This window comes from Anser cygnoides, chromosome 3, assembly GCF_040182565.1.
Source record: "Anser cygnoides isolate HZ-2024a breed goose chromosome 3, Taihu_goose_T2T_genome, whole genome shotgun sequence".
Classification (NCBI taxonomy): Eukaryota; Metazoa; Chordata; class Aves; order Anseriformes; family Anatidae; genus Anser; species Anser cygnoides.
In genome coordinates, this window is record NC_089875.1 from 22404219 (window position 1) to 22422751 (window position 18533).

The 18533-nt window shown below is 41.9% G+C and overlaps 1 protein-coding gene across 1 annotated transcript in view; it reads left to right on the top strand.

Moving 5' to 3' along the window:
• TGFB2 (transforming growth factor beta 2) overlaps positions 1-18533 on the top strand; it is a 74277-nt gene that overhangs the window by 50978 nt on the left and 4766 nt on the right. The window contains exons 3-6 of the mRNA XM_013174005.3: positions 12880-13012; positions 13128-13238; positions 17040-17214; positions 17794-17947. Of these exons, the coding sequence (XP_013029459.1) occupies positions 12880-13012; positions 13128-13238; positions 17040-17214; positions 17794-17947 (573 nt within the window). The remainder of the gene's footprint in view (positions 1-12879; positions 13013-13127; positions 13239-17039; positions 17215-17793; positions 17948-18533) is intronic.

Sequence of the window (18533 nt, forward strand, 5' to 3'; positions counted from 1 at the left end):
TCCTGTGCAGATGGGAAATGCAGTGCACAAATTAGGTAGTTTTGAGGTAGAAAAAAAACCATAAAGCTCATAGAAGTGGGAATTAAGCTTCTTTCATAATGTTGGTATAAAATCTTCTGTCTTTTCTTGGCTCTAGTTAAGTGAAGCCATAAAGAATTAAGTTATTTAAAGGCACTATCTTTTCTGTTATTTCTTCTGCTGGAAAGTGAGGGTTAATCCGCTCATGGTGCCGCTGAGCTATCAGCACGTTGGAGAGTGGGAAGCTGGAGGGAAGGAGGGGAAGCAGTGTAACCTCAGGGGCAGCCAGTGCTCTCCCATGCTTCTCCACTGCACTGTGGTTTCGTGATGCACTTCTTAATGTGCACCAAGACTTCAGAAAATATTAAGGGGATAAAGTACTCCTGGGGGAGGGAGAAAGAGTAATATTAAATAAAAAAGCTTTAGCATCCTCCAGTGGCCCTTGCTATGTTTTTAAAGATTTATGCCAAATGCAGGCTTTATTGGAATTTGATCAGATAAAGCTTGGTTGTTATGGGAATGTCTTTGTTCATCAGTTTTCTTCCCTGCTTTGAAGACTTCATCACATCTTTCTTTTATTAAGGTGCTTCTGTATTTATGAATAGAGTCCCTGCACCCTTCAGAAAAAAAACTTGCCTTTTATGAATAAGCATTCCAAAGAATAAATAGGCAACACCACAAAGCTGGACAAGTGAAAACCCTTGCGGGGTAAAAAGTAGTTGTTCAGGGAGCATTGTGGTATTGTTTTTGAGGTAGTTTTATTATGTACAGACGGTCAAACAATAACAAGTAATAATTGCTTCCTATGGAAGCAGTGCCATGTTTTGGTAACACATCATAAAGCATCACAAAAATGCAGCTAAAGCACTGGATTTTAGCATTGTTGTTATCTGACGCTACTGCATATGTGGGTAGCTGGTGGTTGGTGGATGAGGGGATGTACTGCATGAAATGTCCAAGCAAATAAATGTACAGCACCAGGCTAAAGCCCAGGGGGACACTGCATTATGATGAGCAAGCAAGGGGGAGCAGACCTTTGGTCTCTCTGTGTTGGGGATGGTCCCCTCCATGCCAAGGACTCCTGTGGCACTCACATGGGGTCTAGGAAGAAGTGAATACCCTCCACACAGTGTCTAACCTGTTTTCTTTAAGGATCTCTCTCCTTGCTTGGAGGTATAAGAAGGAGGATGCTGTGGAACATATTACCCCACTATGAGTCAGATTTAAATTTAAACCACAATCAGTCTTTCAAATGTTTTCAGTTCAGACAGTGTTTTGTCTTGTTTTTCAGTTAGGGAATATGTTTAAAGTGAGCTGCTATAGATTTGGGCCAGATCTCAGTGGTGCAAATCTGAGGCAATTTACACTGGCTGCAGTAGAGCTACTCTAGATTGATCTAAGTATAATCAAGAGCAGAGGGGCCCTGCTCACTTTTTTTTTTTTTTCCTTCCCAAAAGTGCTGTCTCTAGTGCCATGGAACAAAATCCCAGGAAGAAGAGTTTGTGGCACTCAGCTGGCACGGGACGCCTGTGTTACACACATCACCTGGGGCATTTGGTTCCAATTGACTGCTGTTGCTGTGATCCACAACTCAAGTATTTGGATCCCACAATTTATGTATTGCTGTCCTGAAACCAGACTCTTGCAATATGAAAGGTTGAAAGGTTATGGTTAAATGGTAAATGTGCAGTGCTCTTTGAAGTGCCAAACTCAGTGTATAGTATGGACCTAATAGCTTTTGGCTCCGCCAGCCCTCCCTGGCCCCCCAGCAACTGAAGACCAGAGGATCAGAGGAAGTTAACTTGCAGCATATTTCAGTCAAATTGCTGCTTTCTCTTTGTTCCAGAATCCCTTTTTTTATTATTATTATTTTTTGCTATTCTGAGTACTGTATCCCCTACAAAATACTTGCTACATTTGAGACTGTGTAGAGTATCTTCGGCAAATAATCTGTGAGCGTGGGTGAAAGGAAGTATTTATTGGTGCATCATATTCTTTGCCATTTAAGACTTATCTTGGATGCAGCTAGCTCTTGCCAGAACAGAGCAGTTACTGAAGACAACTTGAAGTATATAATACCCCATTAGCTACTGGCATGAGCTGGTGCATACTCCTAACTTGACCTGACAGCAATGTAGGGTGCTGAGCTGATAGATTTATTAGTTTGTGGTGTGTGTATATTATGGGGAATGTAGGACACAGGTCAGAGACAAGCCTCTGAATTTGCGTTCTTGCTCTTCGGGCTGCAGTCGTGCAGGGAAACCAGATGCACGTTAGGCTGAGACGCACACAAGTTTGAACCAAATACTGCAGGTTGATAGTTACGGGGCTGGGGAATATCATATTGGTGCTAAGAGGCCCATTGGAGGTGAGGAAGGTGTTGAGGAAAGCTGGGAAGCTTTGTTGTCAGATAGTTCACCTGAGGGCTAGCTAGAGAACAGAAATGGCTGCAAGAGATGAGAAAGAGCAACTCTTGGGTCCGAAAAAAAGAAAACTGTTATAGAGCCTTTTCCGACTTAAGAGCAAATGACAGGCCCTCAGCAAAAAGACCCCAGAAACAATTCCGTATCACTCACGTGTGATGAGACAACAAAAGGACTCTGGGCTTCCTTATGCCCTGCTTCCTTGTCCAGTAATGAAGAAAAGCTGTGAAGGAGAGGTAAAGGAAAATAATGTGCAGCTTTGTAGGAGAGAAGCCTGTATGAAGAAGAATAGATGAGGGAAGAAAATGGAGGATGGGAGTGGTTTGGGTGGAAGCCTGTAGGTGGTGAGAAAAGCAAATCATAAGAACTGTGATGGAAGAAAAACAATTCAGGCAGAGGAAGGGAAGAAAGAGGAGTGACGTGTGAAAGAAGACAGCATCTTAGAAAAAGTAGTAAGTCCAAATATTAAAACAGCAAACAAACTTTAATGCCAAAATTTTGTGATGAAATGTATGTGAACATGAAATATGGCTATCAGAGACAGGACAGATGAAGGGGTTGGGAGACCTGAGCTTAGAAGGCGGATGAACACAGGAGTACCCTGCAAGGACGTAGGGAACTTGGCTAGGAGACAGGAGAACCCTCTCTGTTTTTGTTGACTTTGGCTCCTCTTTGTTGATATTTTAATAAAACATAATGTGCCTCTGGCAAGTTAAAGCTAAATGCTAGATAAGTTTACAGGATTTCTTGTTTTGTTTTATTTTATGTAAAATCTTTTTTAGGAGCTATCTTAAAATCTTCTAAACGGCAGGAAATTGCAGTCAATATTTCAAAATCTTCCAGGAGAAGGACCCCAGACCCTCCGTTCTTGTTTATCACTTACACAACACAGTCTTCCTGCCTGCTTAAACGTAAATCAAGCAGAGCAGCCGCAGGGGGCCCCAGCAAGCACTGCAGATATATCTTCGGCAACGGGAGGAAGGCCCTGCTTGGGGAACGAATGGAGAGGAAATCCCTTCTCAGACTCCATCCTCTTCCATGAGGCTCATCCCCTCACCACAGTGATGCAATGAGTCAGCCACAGTGAATCCCTGACATACATCATTTCCCTTTCTTTTCTGACCTGCTTAAGCAGCTCATCTCTTTACCCCCTCACACTTCACCTTCTTTTACCTTTAAGTGAGTAGCAGCTGACACTGTAAGGGAATCCTGCTGCAGCTGTAGCCCATCCAGATATAAAAGGGATTGGGTTATGTGTGCAATATGTTCTTTTTATTTGCAAGTTTGCATGAAGAACGTGTCTGGCAAGTTCTGAGCAGATGGATCATAGAGCTATGGCTTTTTTTTAAGACTTTGGCAAGTACTCCATACCTTTGTATTTTGGCAGGAACTCTGCATCTCATATACTAGTCTCTAAAGACTCTGCCCTCGTTTTGAGCCTGATTCGGAGACCTTTGCAAGTAATGGAAAGGCTTCCACTGATAAGCAGGGGGGCTGTGAACCCCTTTTAGCTGCATCACACTGAAGGCAGAATCTGAATTACTCTTCTGCAAAAGTGATTATGAAAATAGTGTAAGTTTACATAGAGAATTTTTGAAAAAAATACAGTTGGTTTCTTGCACTAGTGGTGATAAGAAAAAAACTAAGATTACGATAGCTGGTAGACTCCCAATTAAGTGGCAAAATGTGTTATATGGAGGTTTTGGCGCTTTACAACATGTTTCCACATATAATGAGTAAGAAACTGGATAGGAGAGACTGTAGTGGTTTGCAGCAGAATTAAAGGTTTGCTTATCCTGGTGTCCAAGACCTTGAACTCAACAAGGGAGTGAGAAAGGACTGAGAGTTAGCATTGCCATTTTTTAACTTTAAGCTTCGAAACAAGGGGCTGGATGAAGTCCATGAGAGCTGTCTGAGGAGACCTTTGAAATCTGGACTGAGGCAGCAAATTATTCTTTCAGTAGAGTGAATAGTATGTAAGAATTTGGAAACCACAAGCAGCTGCATATGCAGACCTTGGGAATCCAGTCATCATGCTGCATGGGATTAGGCTGGAGTCCCCTGCAGTATTCTGCTAGTCCAGAAGAGATTATTTTAGATGGCAGTTTTCAGCCACGATGTTCTGCATAGCGAAATTTATCTCTGCTCTGATATTAACCATCATTAGCACATCGTTTACCACTGGATCTCATTGTTTGGACTTATTTACTTTGAGCTCACAAGTACATATCAGGTTATTTCCATTATTGTAAAAGGCCCTTGAAGTTCCAATGGAAACCATGGATAATGATGATAAGTAAGAGAAAGATTAGTGAGTCTGCCAAGATGTTGTAATACAAGAACATCGCAGAAGTCTGAAATGACAGAGGAGAGAAGGGAAGGAAGGAAGTTATCGGGGAGCCAACAGCATCTGGAGGGAGGAGATCAGACAGTTCAGAATAAATTGAGAGGAAAACCAGATTAATAGCAGGTTTTTACAAGATAATACCATCTTTACTGTTCCTCGGTGATGGCAGATCCCACACTGTCTGACAGCAGTGACCACCACCCGAAGTACCAGGGCAACACAGCAGACACAATAGATATTTTTAGGTGACCATACTATCTTATTATTATGTTTTGAAAGTTCATCAACTTGTTTTAAGAAACCATAAGTCACCAAAAATATTTTCAAACAGTTGCTGACTATAATTCTCAAACCTAGCTATAAAATGCCCTTGCTGCTGAAGCTTGGCCTTTGATTTGTGAGTAGGGTTTTCTTGGCTGCAGCGGGTATATGCAATTGATGCATCAGTCTGTGTATCATCACAGCTGGATCACATTCAGCTGTTTGTTTGCTTGGTTTCAGTGAGGTGATGAATTTATTAGCCAAAACTGTTCCACTGTGAATTATACTTAATTGTAATTTTCCTATTCTTTTGCATCTGCTTGTGGTAGCTGTGGGGGAATAGGAGTAGCTACTGGCCAGGCCATCAAACCTGAAATAAACTAAGCAAGTTGCTGTTGTGGAGTTATTTGAAAGAACCAGTTTGTGTTTCTGTTGAACTTTTTCCTTTTATGTGTGTAATGAGTCATGAAGACAGGCTCTTCTGGTGTCTGCTCTGAGCAGTTATTGTTTAAAACACATGCACTAATGTGCTCATTGAGTTATCCCCTACTTTAGCTGTGTATATAAATGAGAACAGGAGTAGGCAAAGGAAAACTTGAGCAAAATGATTGCTTTTCTATTAGCAGAGTCCTGGGTTTTGGAGGTTTTCTGGTTTTGAACTGATATAATTACACTGACACCAAACACTGGTACTCTGCTGAGATCAGCCTCTGATATGCCCCATTTTTAAAGAAGCCATGTTTCTACTAATTTTGAAAACATTCTGCTTTGTTTGTTATCATGAATTATAGTGTTCACAGTATACTTTGCAGTTTATAAAATACAGCCTAAGACAATCCCTGTCCTTATTTATATACTCGGAACTGTGTGGTAGTTACTTAGGAGGATAAATGTGTGCATATAAGTAAACAGTTTTTATCCTCCAGTATTTTAGTGAAGATTTCAGCTACATGATACTTTTTTTATTTTTAAAGTGTATCAGTTCATGCTCTCCGGTTGGTTGAAAAACAAGCAGAGCAGTTGGCAGAAGTACTGTAGAGGTCACTCTTTTTTGGAAACATGTTTGTGATTCTTCTGCAGCCAGTTTATGACAAAATTAAGCCATTTCACCACTGGATGGCTGGTTATGGTGATTTGGGATATGCTTCCAAGGTAGCATCAGGGTCCAGCCTCCTCTAACAAATGAGGAGGATTGCTGATAAATCCTTGCCAGCAGAGCAGAGCCTCTCTTTGAGGACTGGGCAGAACAGCCCAGAACCAATGAAGAACAAAAGATTTCAATGGGATTTATAAAATACCAGAAATCTGGCAGGTCTCACATGAGGGTGACATGTAAAGGCTGTCATCACTGAGATCTCCAAGAGGGCTTCCTAAACATGTCCCTGTACAAGCAAGAGCAATGGTTTGTTTGCATCTGGCTGGCTGCTTCATAAAACCTTTCCTGCAATTACCTGCATTATTCATATATTCACTATTTTCTTTTTCTTTGTGCTGCTGGCAGTAGCTTCATGTATGTGATATCTTGAGATCCTTCATGGAGATTCATAAGATATTTTTTCCCTGTGGGTTTTTTGAAGGGTCAGAATAGAAATATTCTGTGTTCAGTTTTTGAGCCCCTCACTACAAGGAGGACATTGAGGTGCTGGAGCATGCCCAAAGAAGGGCAACAAAGCTGGTGAAGTGTCTAGAGAACAAGTCTTATGAGGAGCAGCTGAGGGAACTGGGATGAAGGCTCAGGGGAGACCTTATTGTACTTTACAATTACCTTAAAGGAAGTTGTAGTGAGGTAGGGATCGGGCTCTTCTTCCAAGCACCAAGTGATAAGACAAGGGGAAACGGCCTCAAGTTGCGCCAGGGCAGGTTCAGGTTGGATATTAGGAGAAAATTCTTTACTGAAAGGGTTGTGCTGCATGGGAATGGGCTGCCCAGGGAAGTGGTTGAGTCACTATCCCTGGAGGTCTTCAGGAAACGTGTAGGTGTAGGACTTAGTGGTATGGTTTAGTGGTGGACTTGCCAGTACTAGGTAAAAGGTTGGACTAGATGATTTAGAGGTCTTTTCCAACCTGAATGATTCTATGAAAAAAGAAGACAAGGGGAAGGTTAGCAGTGCCCATAGAATGACAGCTAGAAGGCAAGGCTCAAGTATGCGCGCTAATGTGTCAAGCAGAGATTGATGGAAGAGTTTTGGCTAAGTATTTGCTTTCATGTAGAAGGGAGGAATTATGTACAAAAAGAGGGTAGATAAAAACATTGTTCTTAAATTTTACAGCAGTGCTACTGAATGAAAATTATTCTGCGTACTAGGCTAGAAGTCTGCTGGATAACCTTTTTGTTACCCATCTACCTATTCAGCTAATCCTCACATAATGTGGTCATACGTCTATGTGTAGTCCTTTAATAGAAAAGGCAAGGTTGCTTAATCCCTTTGAAGGGGACTAAATAAAGATACATAAGTGGCAGAACATCCCCATGTTTAGAAGCTGCAGAGATTTTGCACAACCTGATTTTTCAGATTGTTGGTCTTGAGCTTTCACTCATGCATGTGTAAAGGTGTGCATGCTCATACCTTCACACATGCGGTTTTTATGCATTGTCAGCTACTTGTGCCCATGCGGAAAACTGAGGGGGGTAAGGTGGTATGTGTGGAAATTCTGTCTCTTACTAGTGCAAGTGATTGAATCTGTCACTTCTACATGTGGGTGATGATGCACAATACTCCCCCAACCCCCAGAAACGCTAACAATCCAGATCATGATCCACAGACGTATCAAACTTCTGCCTCTTTAAGAGGGAGAGTTTGGATGAGGTGCCAGAAGGAAATGAGAAAGGATTGAACTAGAAGTTTAATTTGGTCTTCTTTCTCTCTGGTGTTTTTTTCTTATGTTAATATACATGAACTGAATATGCGAACTGAAAACTGTTGGCCAAAGGCTTTCACCTTTTAGGCTTCCTGCAGATGCAAGTTGTGCAACAACATTTTTTGTAGTGCTAGATGTGGTTGCAATGGGCTAAGCATAAAGGCAATACAATGTTTATAGGCAAAGCAATGTTTATAGATAAAGGTAATATCTCTAAGACCTATCATTATAGTTGGAAGAAGTAGATGAACTTTAAAGCACAGAAGCCACAAGGCATAGGAAAAACTTTTTTGCAACTAAGCTAGTTGATCTAGTAGGAAGAAATTATTGGAAATACTAAAAGAGAAGTTTTTCAGTGGGAATGGGCTTGAATGGTGTGTTGGGAGAAAAGGACTGATGAAGGTATGACCAGAAAGGCAGTACAAACTACAAAGAAACAAACCAAAGAGGGGGGAAGATGGCATAGAGAACCTAAAATACTTATATAATAATTTCTGGAAGGCTCACTTGAAGACTGTATTGTAGCTATAAAACTTTCTGATAGGTTCCTTCAGAGAGACCATTTTAATTACTACTGTGCATCGTGTTGCTGCTTTAGCATGTATGGAGTTGGAACGCAGTATAGGAAAGTGAATTCATCTGGTGGGTTTGGGGGAAGAAACAGACTGATGGGTCTAGGATTTTATCATCCATTTGCTCTGTGTTAGAACTACTACTTCTGCACTTGCAAGGATAAGTGCAGAAAAGAAAGGAAAAAATGGGAACAGTGAGGCTAGATCATTTTTGCTTGAGATTGAAGTAGACCTGCTAATTTCATTGTGTGTGGTACTCATCACATTGAAAAGCTTTTTGCTTAAGAATTACGAGTGTCTGCTTAATACATCGTGTCAGTTGTGGAAATTACTTATGCTATACTTAGTTTGTGACTTTTTAGCTCCGTCTTAATTCTTTTTTTTTTTCCCAAACATGTTGCATAAATCACATGGAAAGGAGCCTTGCTTTCAGATACCCTAGATACTGCAGGATAGATTATATCTGGCTCTCGTAATCCATGCTGTCCATCGTGTTCTACGGTTTTGAAACCTGCAAACACTTTTATCATCCAGTTCATAGGTCAGGATGGATGCTCTCTGTACTGTTAAATATGTGTGGTAATGATCTCTTGTAATTTTACAAATGTCTTTCATGCCAGACACACATTGCCAATTCCTCACTTTGTCTTCTCATAGGAGTGAGACTGGAATAAAGACATTCTCTTTTGGATACCAAGGCACAACCAAGTCTTCAAAACACATCTAAGACCAATTATAGTTAACCTCAAGAGATTACTTTTGGCACATTACTTACTTTTAGATCCTTACATCACTGCCAAAACTGTGAGGTATGCAGTTTCTGGAGTCTGTGGAAAGATATGACTGTGCAGAAAGGAAGAGAAATTAGCCAAGTTCTTGAGTCTTATTTGCTCCCCCCGCCCCCCATCTCTGTAAAATGACAGCTGCATTACATCCTCAGAAACACTTGAGTTGACCTGATAAAGACCAAAGAGAAGGCAAAGTTATATTTGTGCTTCTTTGGGACTTTCCCAGCATTGATTGCGGATTCTCTCATCTCTCTGGCACTTCTGAGCAATGGTAGTCCACTTGCTGCTGCCAGACTCTCTGTAAACAGTTGTTCAAACACTTTGAAGGCTGCCTCATAAAAAGGAGTCTTAGTGTTGAATGTTTGAGCGCCCTCAATTTCTACTGGAGACCTTAGCATCCCCTACAAGTGACATTTGGTAATTTTCTGGATTGGGACCAACAACTACTCATGTCTTTCTGCTTCCTTTGTCCTGCTGTAAATGTGTTGTGTGTAAATCAGAAAGAAGGCAGAGAGCTTATCCTACTGCTGTTTTTCTCATAAGACAAACATTATTGTAGGAGCTGCACTGCTTACCTGTAAAAGGTACAGCACTCCCTTGAAATAAAGAGGGAATTTCTACATGTTGGATAGAATCAGGGCTTTTCAAGCTTGCTTTTCTGATTCATTATGAAAAGCCTAATTTTATTATGATGACATAATTTCACACCTCTTTTGAAATATTTTTCTTCATATATTATGTGGTTTCATCACTGATTTATACCAGCAGTTTGCTAGATATCAGGCTGTCCTGGGCTGAGAAAATAGGAGGAAATAGTGAGACATGTCTGTCAGTTATTCATTTGGTAATGGACTTGGATGGTTAAAGAGTAAGAACTCAAAACAATACACGAACTCAAACTGCTGGCATGCCAGAAGTTACAAAGTGATGTTATCATGTGGTATGTTGATTGGAGTTGACTTAACATTGCATGGCATTCCAGCTTCCTGCATCACAAAACTATCAACATAGTAATAACTGGGAAACCAGAAGCCTGTTAACAGCCAAAAGCCCACTTGTTTTCAGAGGCAAGGTAAATAATAGCAGCCTATGCTTGTTTATGGAAAAGCAATCACTCAAGTTGTTTAGATACAAGGAAGAATGTGAGCATTTGTGGTGGTTTTACTGTGAGGGGCAGCTAATCTTCAACACAACTGCTCTCTCACTCCCCCTCCTCAAAGGAAAAGGGGGAGAAAATATGATGAAAAGGTCTCAAGAGTTTAGATAAGGACAGGCAGATCACTCACCAATTATCATCATGGGCAAAACAGACTCACAAAAGGAGATTAATATAATTTATTTCCTATCACTAGCAGACTGGAACAGTAAGAAACTAAAAGCAAACTAAAACCACCTTTTTTCCCCCCAATCCACTCTTTTCTGTGTCCTCCCCACAAGTAGCAAAGGGCAACTGGGAATGGGGGCTTCCGTCAGTCCCTGACACTTCATCTCCGCTGCTCCTTCACAGTCACTCTCTGCCCCTGCTCCACATGGGGTCCATCCCATGGGATGCTGTCCTTCACGAACTGAGTCTGCATGAGCTGCCCACAGGCAGCAGCTCTTCAAGCACTGCTTGAACATGGCTCTGTACCATGGGGTCCATCCCCCAGGAGCAAACTGCTCCAGCACGGGTCCCCCACAGGCGGCAGCTCTCCCCAGACCCCCTGCTCCCGCGTGGGCTCCTCTCCACGGGCTGCAGCTTCGGCCCAGGGGCTCTCTGTGGGCCGCAGCCTCCTCCAGGCCACATCCAACTGCTCCACTGGGGGCTCCTCCACAGGCTGCAGCGTGGAGATCTGCTCCATGTGGGACCCTTGGGCTGCAGGGGAACTGCTGTTGTGCACCTGGAGCACCTCCTGCTGCACTGATCTTGGGGCCTGCAGGGCTGCTTCTCACTCCTTGCTCTCCCAGCTGCTGTTGTGCAGCAGTTTTTTTTCCCCTTTTCTTAAATATTTCTCACAGAGGTGCAAACAACATTGCTTATTGGCTAGGCTCTTTGGCTCAGCAGTGGGTCCCTTTGGAGCTGGCTGAAACTGGCCCTTATCTAACATGGGGCAGCCTCTGGGCTATTTTCAGATGCCACCCCTGCAGCCCCCTGCTACCAAAACCTTGCCACATAAACCCAATACAGCACTTGAAATTCTAGGCATGCACTGCTGTGTCTTGAGGGGGAGGAGTTGAGTTTTTTTTGTGTAGGTAATTTTTATTGCATGCTCAGTAGCAAGCTTTACTGAAACTTTTGACACAAATAAAAACACAGCTGGCATCCAGGTTTGGACAGAAGCGGAACTGTCTGTTGCACAGATCTTTGTGTGGCTACAATTCAAACCTGCATGCCCCCAGATTACCTGTATGGACAATATTTTTTTTCTCTTCAATGTGTAACCTGTACTGAAAGTCAGAAGGAAGGCTGGAAGCATTAATAAGGCAACACTGTACAGATTAGTTATGGGTAAGCAATATATTATCTTCCTTCAAAGTGCAGACTATATTGTACAGGCTCTACTTCAGCATTTGATGTCACAGAATCACAGACTGGGTGAGGTTGGCAAGGACCTCTAGAGGTCATCTGGTTGAACCTGTGCCCTGCTCAAGCAGGGACACTTAGTGAAGATTGCCTAGGACTATGTCCAGGTGCCTTCTGAAGATCTGCAAGGAGCTGGACTCCACAATCTGGGCAATCTGAGTCAGTTCTCCATCAAGCTCACAGTAAAGCAATGCTTTCTTATGTTTAGATGGAACCTCTTGTGTTCTAGTGTGTGCCCATTGCCTCTTGTCCTGGCATTGGACACCACTGAAAAGAACCTGGTACTGTCATCTTTGCATCCTCTGCTCAGGCACTTGTACCCATTGATAAGATCCCCCCCATACCTCCTCTTATCCAGACTGAACAGTCCCAGCTCTCTCCACCTCTCCTCATAGTAGAGGCACAACAGACCTTTTATCATCTTGGTGCCCCTCCGTTGGATATGCCCTAGCCATGTAAGTGTTACTAACAACGGTGAAACAGCTTCTCTTGATGTTCCAGTTATTATGATCCCCAACCACATGTGTTACAGGACAAGTCTTCAGTGTAGTCTTCCTGTGTGACTTCTCTTAGGAAGGAATATGTGATGGTATGTTTTGCATGAGGGTATAAGATGATTTCCTTGGGGGGGGGGGTGGTGGGGGGTTATATCACCTTCCTCTCACAGCACTCCAAAAGAAGATAGTAAAGTAGGGAGCAAATATGAGAATGTGTTACTTGGTCTTGGAAGTCAAGTATCATTTGCAGCACTATCCTAAGGGAAATGAGATATGAAAAAGACCTTGCTAGTCAAGCACTTTTACTGAAATAGTCAAATTACTGAATCTGTGTTGTTGCCATTGAAATTGACCATAAAGATTCTGCAGAAACTAAGAAATACTGTTATCTTTCAGTTTCAAAACACACCGAAACTGTGCCTGAATGTACATCTGTTGCATAGAGGTTTGAACTTTAATAGCTTTTCCTGCTATTTTATAACATCGATGGTCCATTTTAATAAAAATCTGATAAATGTTAACTTGTAGACAAACATGTATTGTTTCTTGCAGGTTCTAAAATCCAAAGAATTATCATCACCAGGACAGCGGTACATTGACAGCAAAGTAGTTAAAACAAGAGCTGAAGGAGAATGGTTGTCTTTTGATGTCACTGAGGCTGTACACGAATGGCTCCATCACAGAGGTGACAACCAGTGTTTTACCTTCACTCTTGCCCCATGTCCTCATCCATTAACTCAGCAGTATTTCAGGCTCATTCCACATGTAAAACAAATTTCACTTACTTTCATGTTTTGCAGACAGGAACCTTGGATTTAAGATAAGCTTACATTGCCCGTGCTGCACCTTCGTGCCTTCCAATAATTATATCATCCCAAATAAAAGTGAGGAGCTTGAAGCAAGATTTGCAGGTAACGAATGAAAAAATTATGTTTTAAAATGTGGTGGTACTTACTAATTGAGGAGGGAAATGAGCTTATTGCCTCTCTAAAATGGAATTCCAATGATTGAAAACTTACACATTTGAAAATCAGCAGGTAGAAAATGGCATTGAAGGCACAAGGGGAAAACTATAACAGCTGAACTATTCTAAAACCAGATGGAATGAATAAGAAGCCATCTCATTCCATGCTTGCAGCTTTGATGTCCTTAAATATCTATATTACAGTTTGCAGCATGCGTGCTGGAAATATGTACATACAGTTTGAATGTAGGAAAGACTTATGCACAGTAGACCATCTGCTGTTGGGTAATCATGAGAAAACTTATTGAATGCTTTCAATATAAACCCTTTGACTGCTGTCCATCTTAACATTGTAACAGTTCAATAGAGAAGATTACTGGACAGTTGAATCAGGATGTTATTTGGCACACATAAATTGCTTGCAGTAGATGTGTGTGAACATGGTGCATTTTATGAGTGTATTAGAGAAAACAATACTTGTTATGGCAAATTTCCAAAGTATACATAAGGTAACGGTTGGTTGGTTTGCTTACAGTGACACCTTCCTCATGTAGAAAGTGTCCCAGTCTCTGTAAATACCCACAAACATACCTAGAGCTGTTTGGGCACACCAGATAACTCCAGCTACCCATTTTGTCTGTGTGTGGGGTTATATCAATAATATTTAAATTACTCTAAGCAATGCTATCAGTTGCTTCAGAAAGAACTAAACAATAGGTGCCAGAATTGAATAAATGTGTTGCCATGCTTTAGTGCCAGTGAAATGTGGGCTGCAGTAACAGAAATGGCATGCCTGTATAATACTCTCCCACATCCAGTAGTGTAAGGTTGAGTCTCAGGTGAAGTCAGTGGAACTACATTAGTTAATATCGAGTATTTCTATATCACAGAATCATAGAATCGTCTAGGTTGGAAGAGACCTCCAAGATCATCTAGTCCAACCTCTGTCCTAACACTAACAAGTCCTACACTAAACCATATCACTGAGGGCTACATCTAAATGTCTTTTAAAGACCTCCAGGGATGGTGACTCAACCACTTCCCTGGGCAGCCCATTCCAATGCCTAACAACCCTTTCAGTAAAGAAGTTCTTCCTAACATCCAACCTAAACCTCCCCTGGCGCAACTTTAGCCCATTCCCCCTCGTCCTGTCACCAGGCACGTGGGAGAATAGACCAACCCCCACCTCTGTACAGCCTCCTTTAAGGTACCTATAGAGAGCGATGAGGTCTCCCCTGAGCCTCCTCTTCTCCAGGCTAAACAATCCCAGCTCCCTCAGCCGCTCCTTGTAAGACTTGTTCTCCAGAACCCTCACCAGCTTCATTGCCCTTCTCTGGACTCTCTCGAGCACCTTGATGTCCTTCTTGTAGCGAGGGGCCCAAAACTGAACACAGTACTCGAGGTGCAGCCTCACCAGAGCCGAGTACAGGGGGAAAATCACCTCCCTGGTCCTGCTGGCCACACTGCTTCTTATACTGGCCAGGATGCTGTTGGCCTTCTTGGCTACCTGAGCACACTGCTGGCTCATATTCAGCTGCCTATCAACCAGTATTCCCAGGTCCTTCTCTGCCAGGCAGCTTTCCAACCACTCATCTCCCAGCCTGTAGCTCTACTTGGGGTTGTTGCACCCCAGGTGCAGGACCCGGCACTTGGCCTTGTTGAATATCATACAGTTGACCTCAGCCCATCGGTCCAGCCTATCCAGATCCTCCTGCAGAACCTTCCTGCCCTCGAGCAGATCGACACACGCACCTAACTTGGTGTCATCTGCAAACTTACTGAGGGTGCACTCGATCCCCTCATCCAGATCATCGATAAAGATATTAAAGAGGACTGGCCCCAGCACTGAGCCCTGGGGGACTCCACTAGTGACCGGCCTCCAACTGGATTTGACTCCATTCACCACAACTCTTTGGGCCCGGCCATCCAGCCAGTTTTTAACCCAACAAAGCGTACGCCAGTCCAAGCCACGAGCAGCCAGTTTCTTGAGGAGAATGTTGTGGGAAGCGGTGTCAAAAGCCTTACTGAAGTCAAGGTAGATCACATCCACAGCCTTCCCCTCATCCACCAAGCGCGTCACTTGGTCATAGAAGGAGATCAGGTTCGTCAAGCAGGACCTGCCTTTCATAAACCCATGCTGACTGGGCCTGATCGCCTGCTTGCCCTGCAAGTGCCGCGTGATGACACTCAAGATAATCTGCTCCATGAGCTTCCCTGGCACGGAGGTCAAACTAACAGGCCTATAGTTCCCCGGGTCTACCCTCTGACCCTTCTTGTAGATGGGCGTCACGTTTGCTCGCCGCCAGTTGACTGGGACCTCCCCAGGTCCCAGTCTACTGGGATATACATCTACTCGCCATCATTAGCACGTGCAATTTATTGTTACTTATATATGTATATCATTTGCATAAATTATTGTTAAAAAAATAAAGATTGGATTGAATGGATATTAAAAAATAGTGTGTAGTAAGAGTTATGGATATATGTGCTTATGGACAGTAGACAAAGTGATAGAAAGCAAGTATAAGCTCCCTTGTGTTTTTAAGCCATTCAAATTTCAGTTTCTAAAAGGGAAATGTTATTTAATTAATGATGCTATTGTTATCATTAATCAGTACATATTAAAGTAAAGCCATATTAGAACCAAACCGAATTTTGTTTATCCAGCTTTCATTTATTCAAATATATCATGATTTGGTTCATTTGTTTTCCAGGGATTTGGCTATATTCCTCATCAAGTATTACATTTATTTAACCATTGTTTCACTGCATTGGAATTTTTACTCTAAGTAAATATATATATGCCCTGTACATATTAATTAAGCCATTGTGTGTATTTAAAAAAATGTTAGTATGAGATTTGATTACTGTAATTTTGAATGTTTAAAAAAAAAAGAAAAATAACTTCTCTTTAGATAGTATTATCTGGTAGAGGAGATTAATTTTTGAAAGGTTTTAGGAACAGGCATAACGTGAGCTATGTTGACTCCTGGTAAAGACTAATACCTTGGGTTCTTTTGCCCATCCTATTGCCATGATAAGAAGCTAGTAAGGCAGCTAGTGTTTCAAGAGAAAACACAAAATGTGAGGTCATTGATTCCTGATCTAAGAATAAATGTTTTGATCAATGTCCTTGCCATGTCCACATAAAAGTAGGAGTTAGAATAATAGATTTTCTTGGAAAAATTAGCAAAATTAATTAAACTGGCAATGAGAGACAAAGAATTTATAAGCACTAGACAGAGGTAAATGTGATGGAGAAAACTAATGGGATGAAAGTAAGCAGTGGGAAATACAGGTATCCAGAGCAGCTTTATTGGTGTTGCAAGGCTTTAAAAGGTACATAGCTGTTAAAAGATGGAAATACTGCCCTAAGTGAATTGACAAAAGCATCATTGCTTAGGGCATTTGAAACTAGTTTAAGCAATGTAGATACAACCGCTGAAGTAAGCAACCCGATGTGTCGTCTCCATTATTCATTTCAGCATGAACGGTAAATGTAAATGGTAAATGTACTGAAATGCTGTTAAATGGCTGTGAGTGTGGGAGGGGTGATAGGATAGATGTGTTAGAGTTGTGTATATAGGTGGGATCTCAAGTTGAAATTTACCTCCACTTCCCCAGTAAATGTGCTCAGCTGACACCACCATTGCCCAGTTTCTGAGGGAATTTTTTTAAAGAGATGGTTTATTTAATTTGTGAAGAAAAAAGCAACACAATGTTTATCACCAAAATGTATTTTTTGAAGGTATTGATGACTACACATATTCCAGTGGTGATGTGAAAGCTTTAAAGTCCAATAGGAAAAAATACAGTGGGAAGACCCCACATCTTCTGCTAATGTTGTTACCCTCCTACAGACTTGAGTCGCAACAGCCCAGTCGGCGGAAGAAGCGTGCTCTAGATGCTGCCTATTGTTTTAGGTAACTATGCATCTATATTTAGTATACTTACACAGCCATGCCAGCCTGTGAGCTGTAATGCAGTTGCTTATCATATAAAAAGATGTTTCTTTACTGTAGGCATTTTTACAAAGTGTGACCCCCTCTTTCACAGACCTTCAGTCTCCATGCCCAGTGGGTGTCTGCCTAATGTGCTCCACTCCTGTGGAGACAATGGCCAATGAGGAAGGTTAGGACCTTAGAAAGCAGAGACTGAGCTCCTTCTGGGAGGATTCTCAGGCACATCAGCGCCATAATTACAGCCAAATGATCACCTCCACTGTGCTCACCTACTCAGAGAGGAGACTTAGGACCTGGAGAAAAGTACATTAATGATCCTTCAGGCAAACCATTAGCTTGATATAAGCAACTCCTGCACTCTCTTAAGCATCTGATTTCATTTATAGTATAAGCTTCAATGGATGTGATTTGGTTGTGAATTTTTGGGACTCGGACTTGCCTGCCTGTAAAGAATCATCCAGGGGCAAGCAACTGGATTATTTTTATTCCCCGAGTTGTCTTTCTTATGGCCAATGCATTTGTCTGTATTTTTTTTTCCAGGAATGTGCAGGATAATTGCTGCCTGCGTCCACTTTATATTGACTTCAAGAGGGATCTTGGCTGGAAATGGATTCATGAACCTAAAGGATATCATGCTAATTTCTGTGCAGGAGCCTGCCCATATTTATGGAGCTCAGATACTCAGCACAGCAGAGTAAGTAAAAATTTTTGGTAATTTTAAGCTTCTATTTTATAACGGAAGGGTGAAATATGTTTCTAGGACTGTCATCAGTGCCAACACCAAAGCTTCCATTTATTATCTCAGTAACTGATGCAATATGGCCCTATATTGACCTGCACGTGGCCTTGTGCTAGAGTTGAAGCAGAAGTCCTGTATCGATCCAGAGATACATATTTTTTTTTATGTGGTCGTCAATATGATGTATGGACATAACAAATACTCTTTGTGAGTATGAGCATGGTGTAGCCGTGGAAGGCTGCCTGAAATGGGACCTGACATTGAAGACCATGAGTGGAAGGTGGCAATGAGTTCTGTCAGCAGAGGCACCGAGGGAGGCACAATTGGAGTGATAATGGCACTGAGTCTTACCACTTAATTATCACTTACTTTATGACCTGCCTCTTTCATTTTCTATTGTAACTGATAATCTACCATGCTGAATTTCATGATAATGTATGGATAGCTGTACTTCTTCAAAAGATGTATTCATTCTTGTACACTGAAAATTTATTTGTGAAGGAAGGACCTTGTGTCTGGAACGATTATGAACTAATAGGTG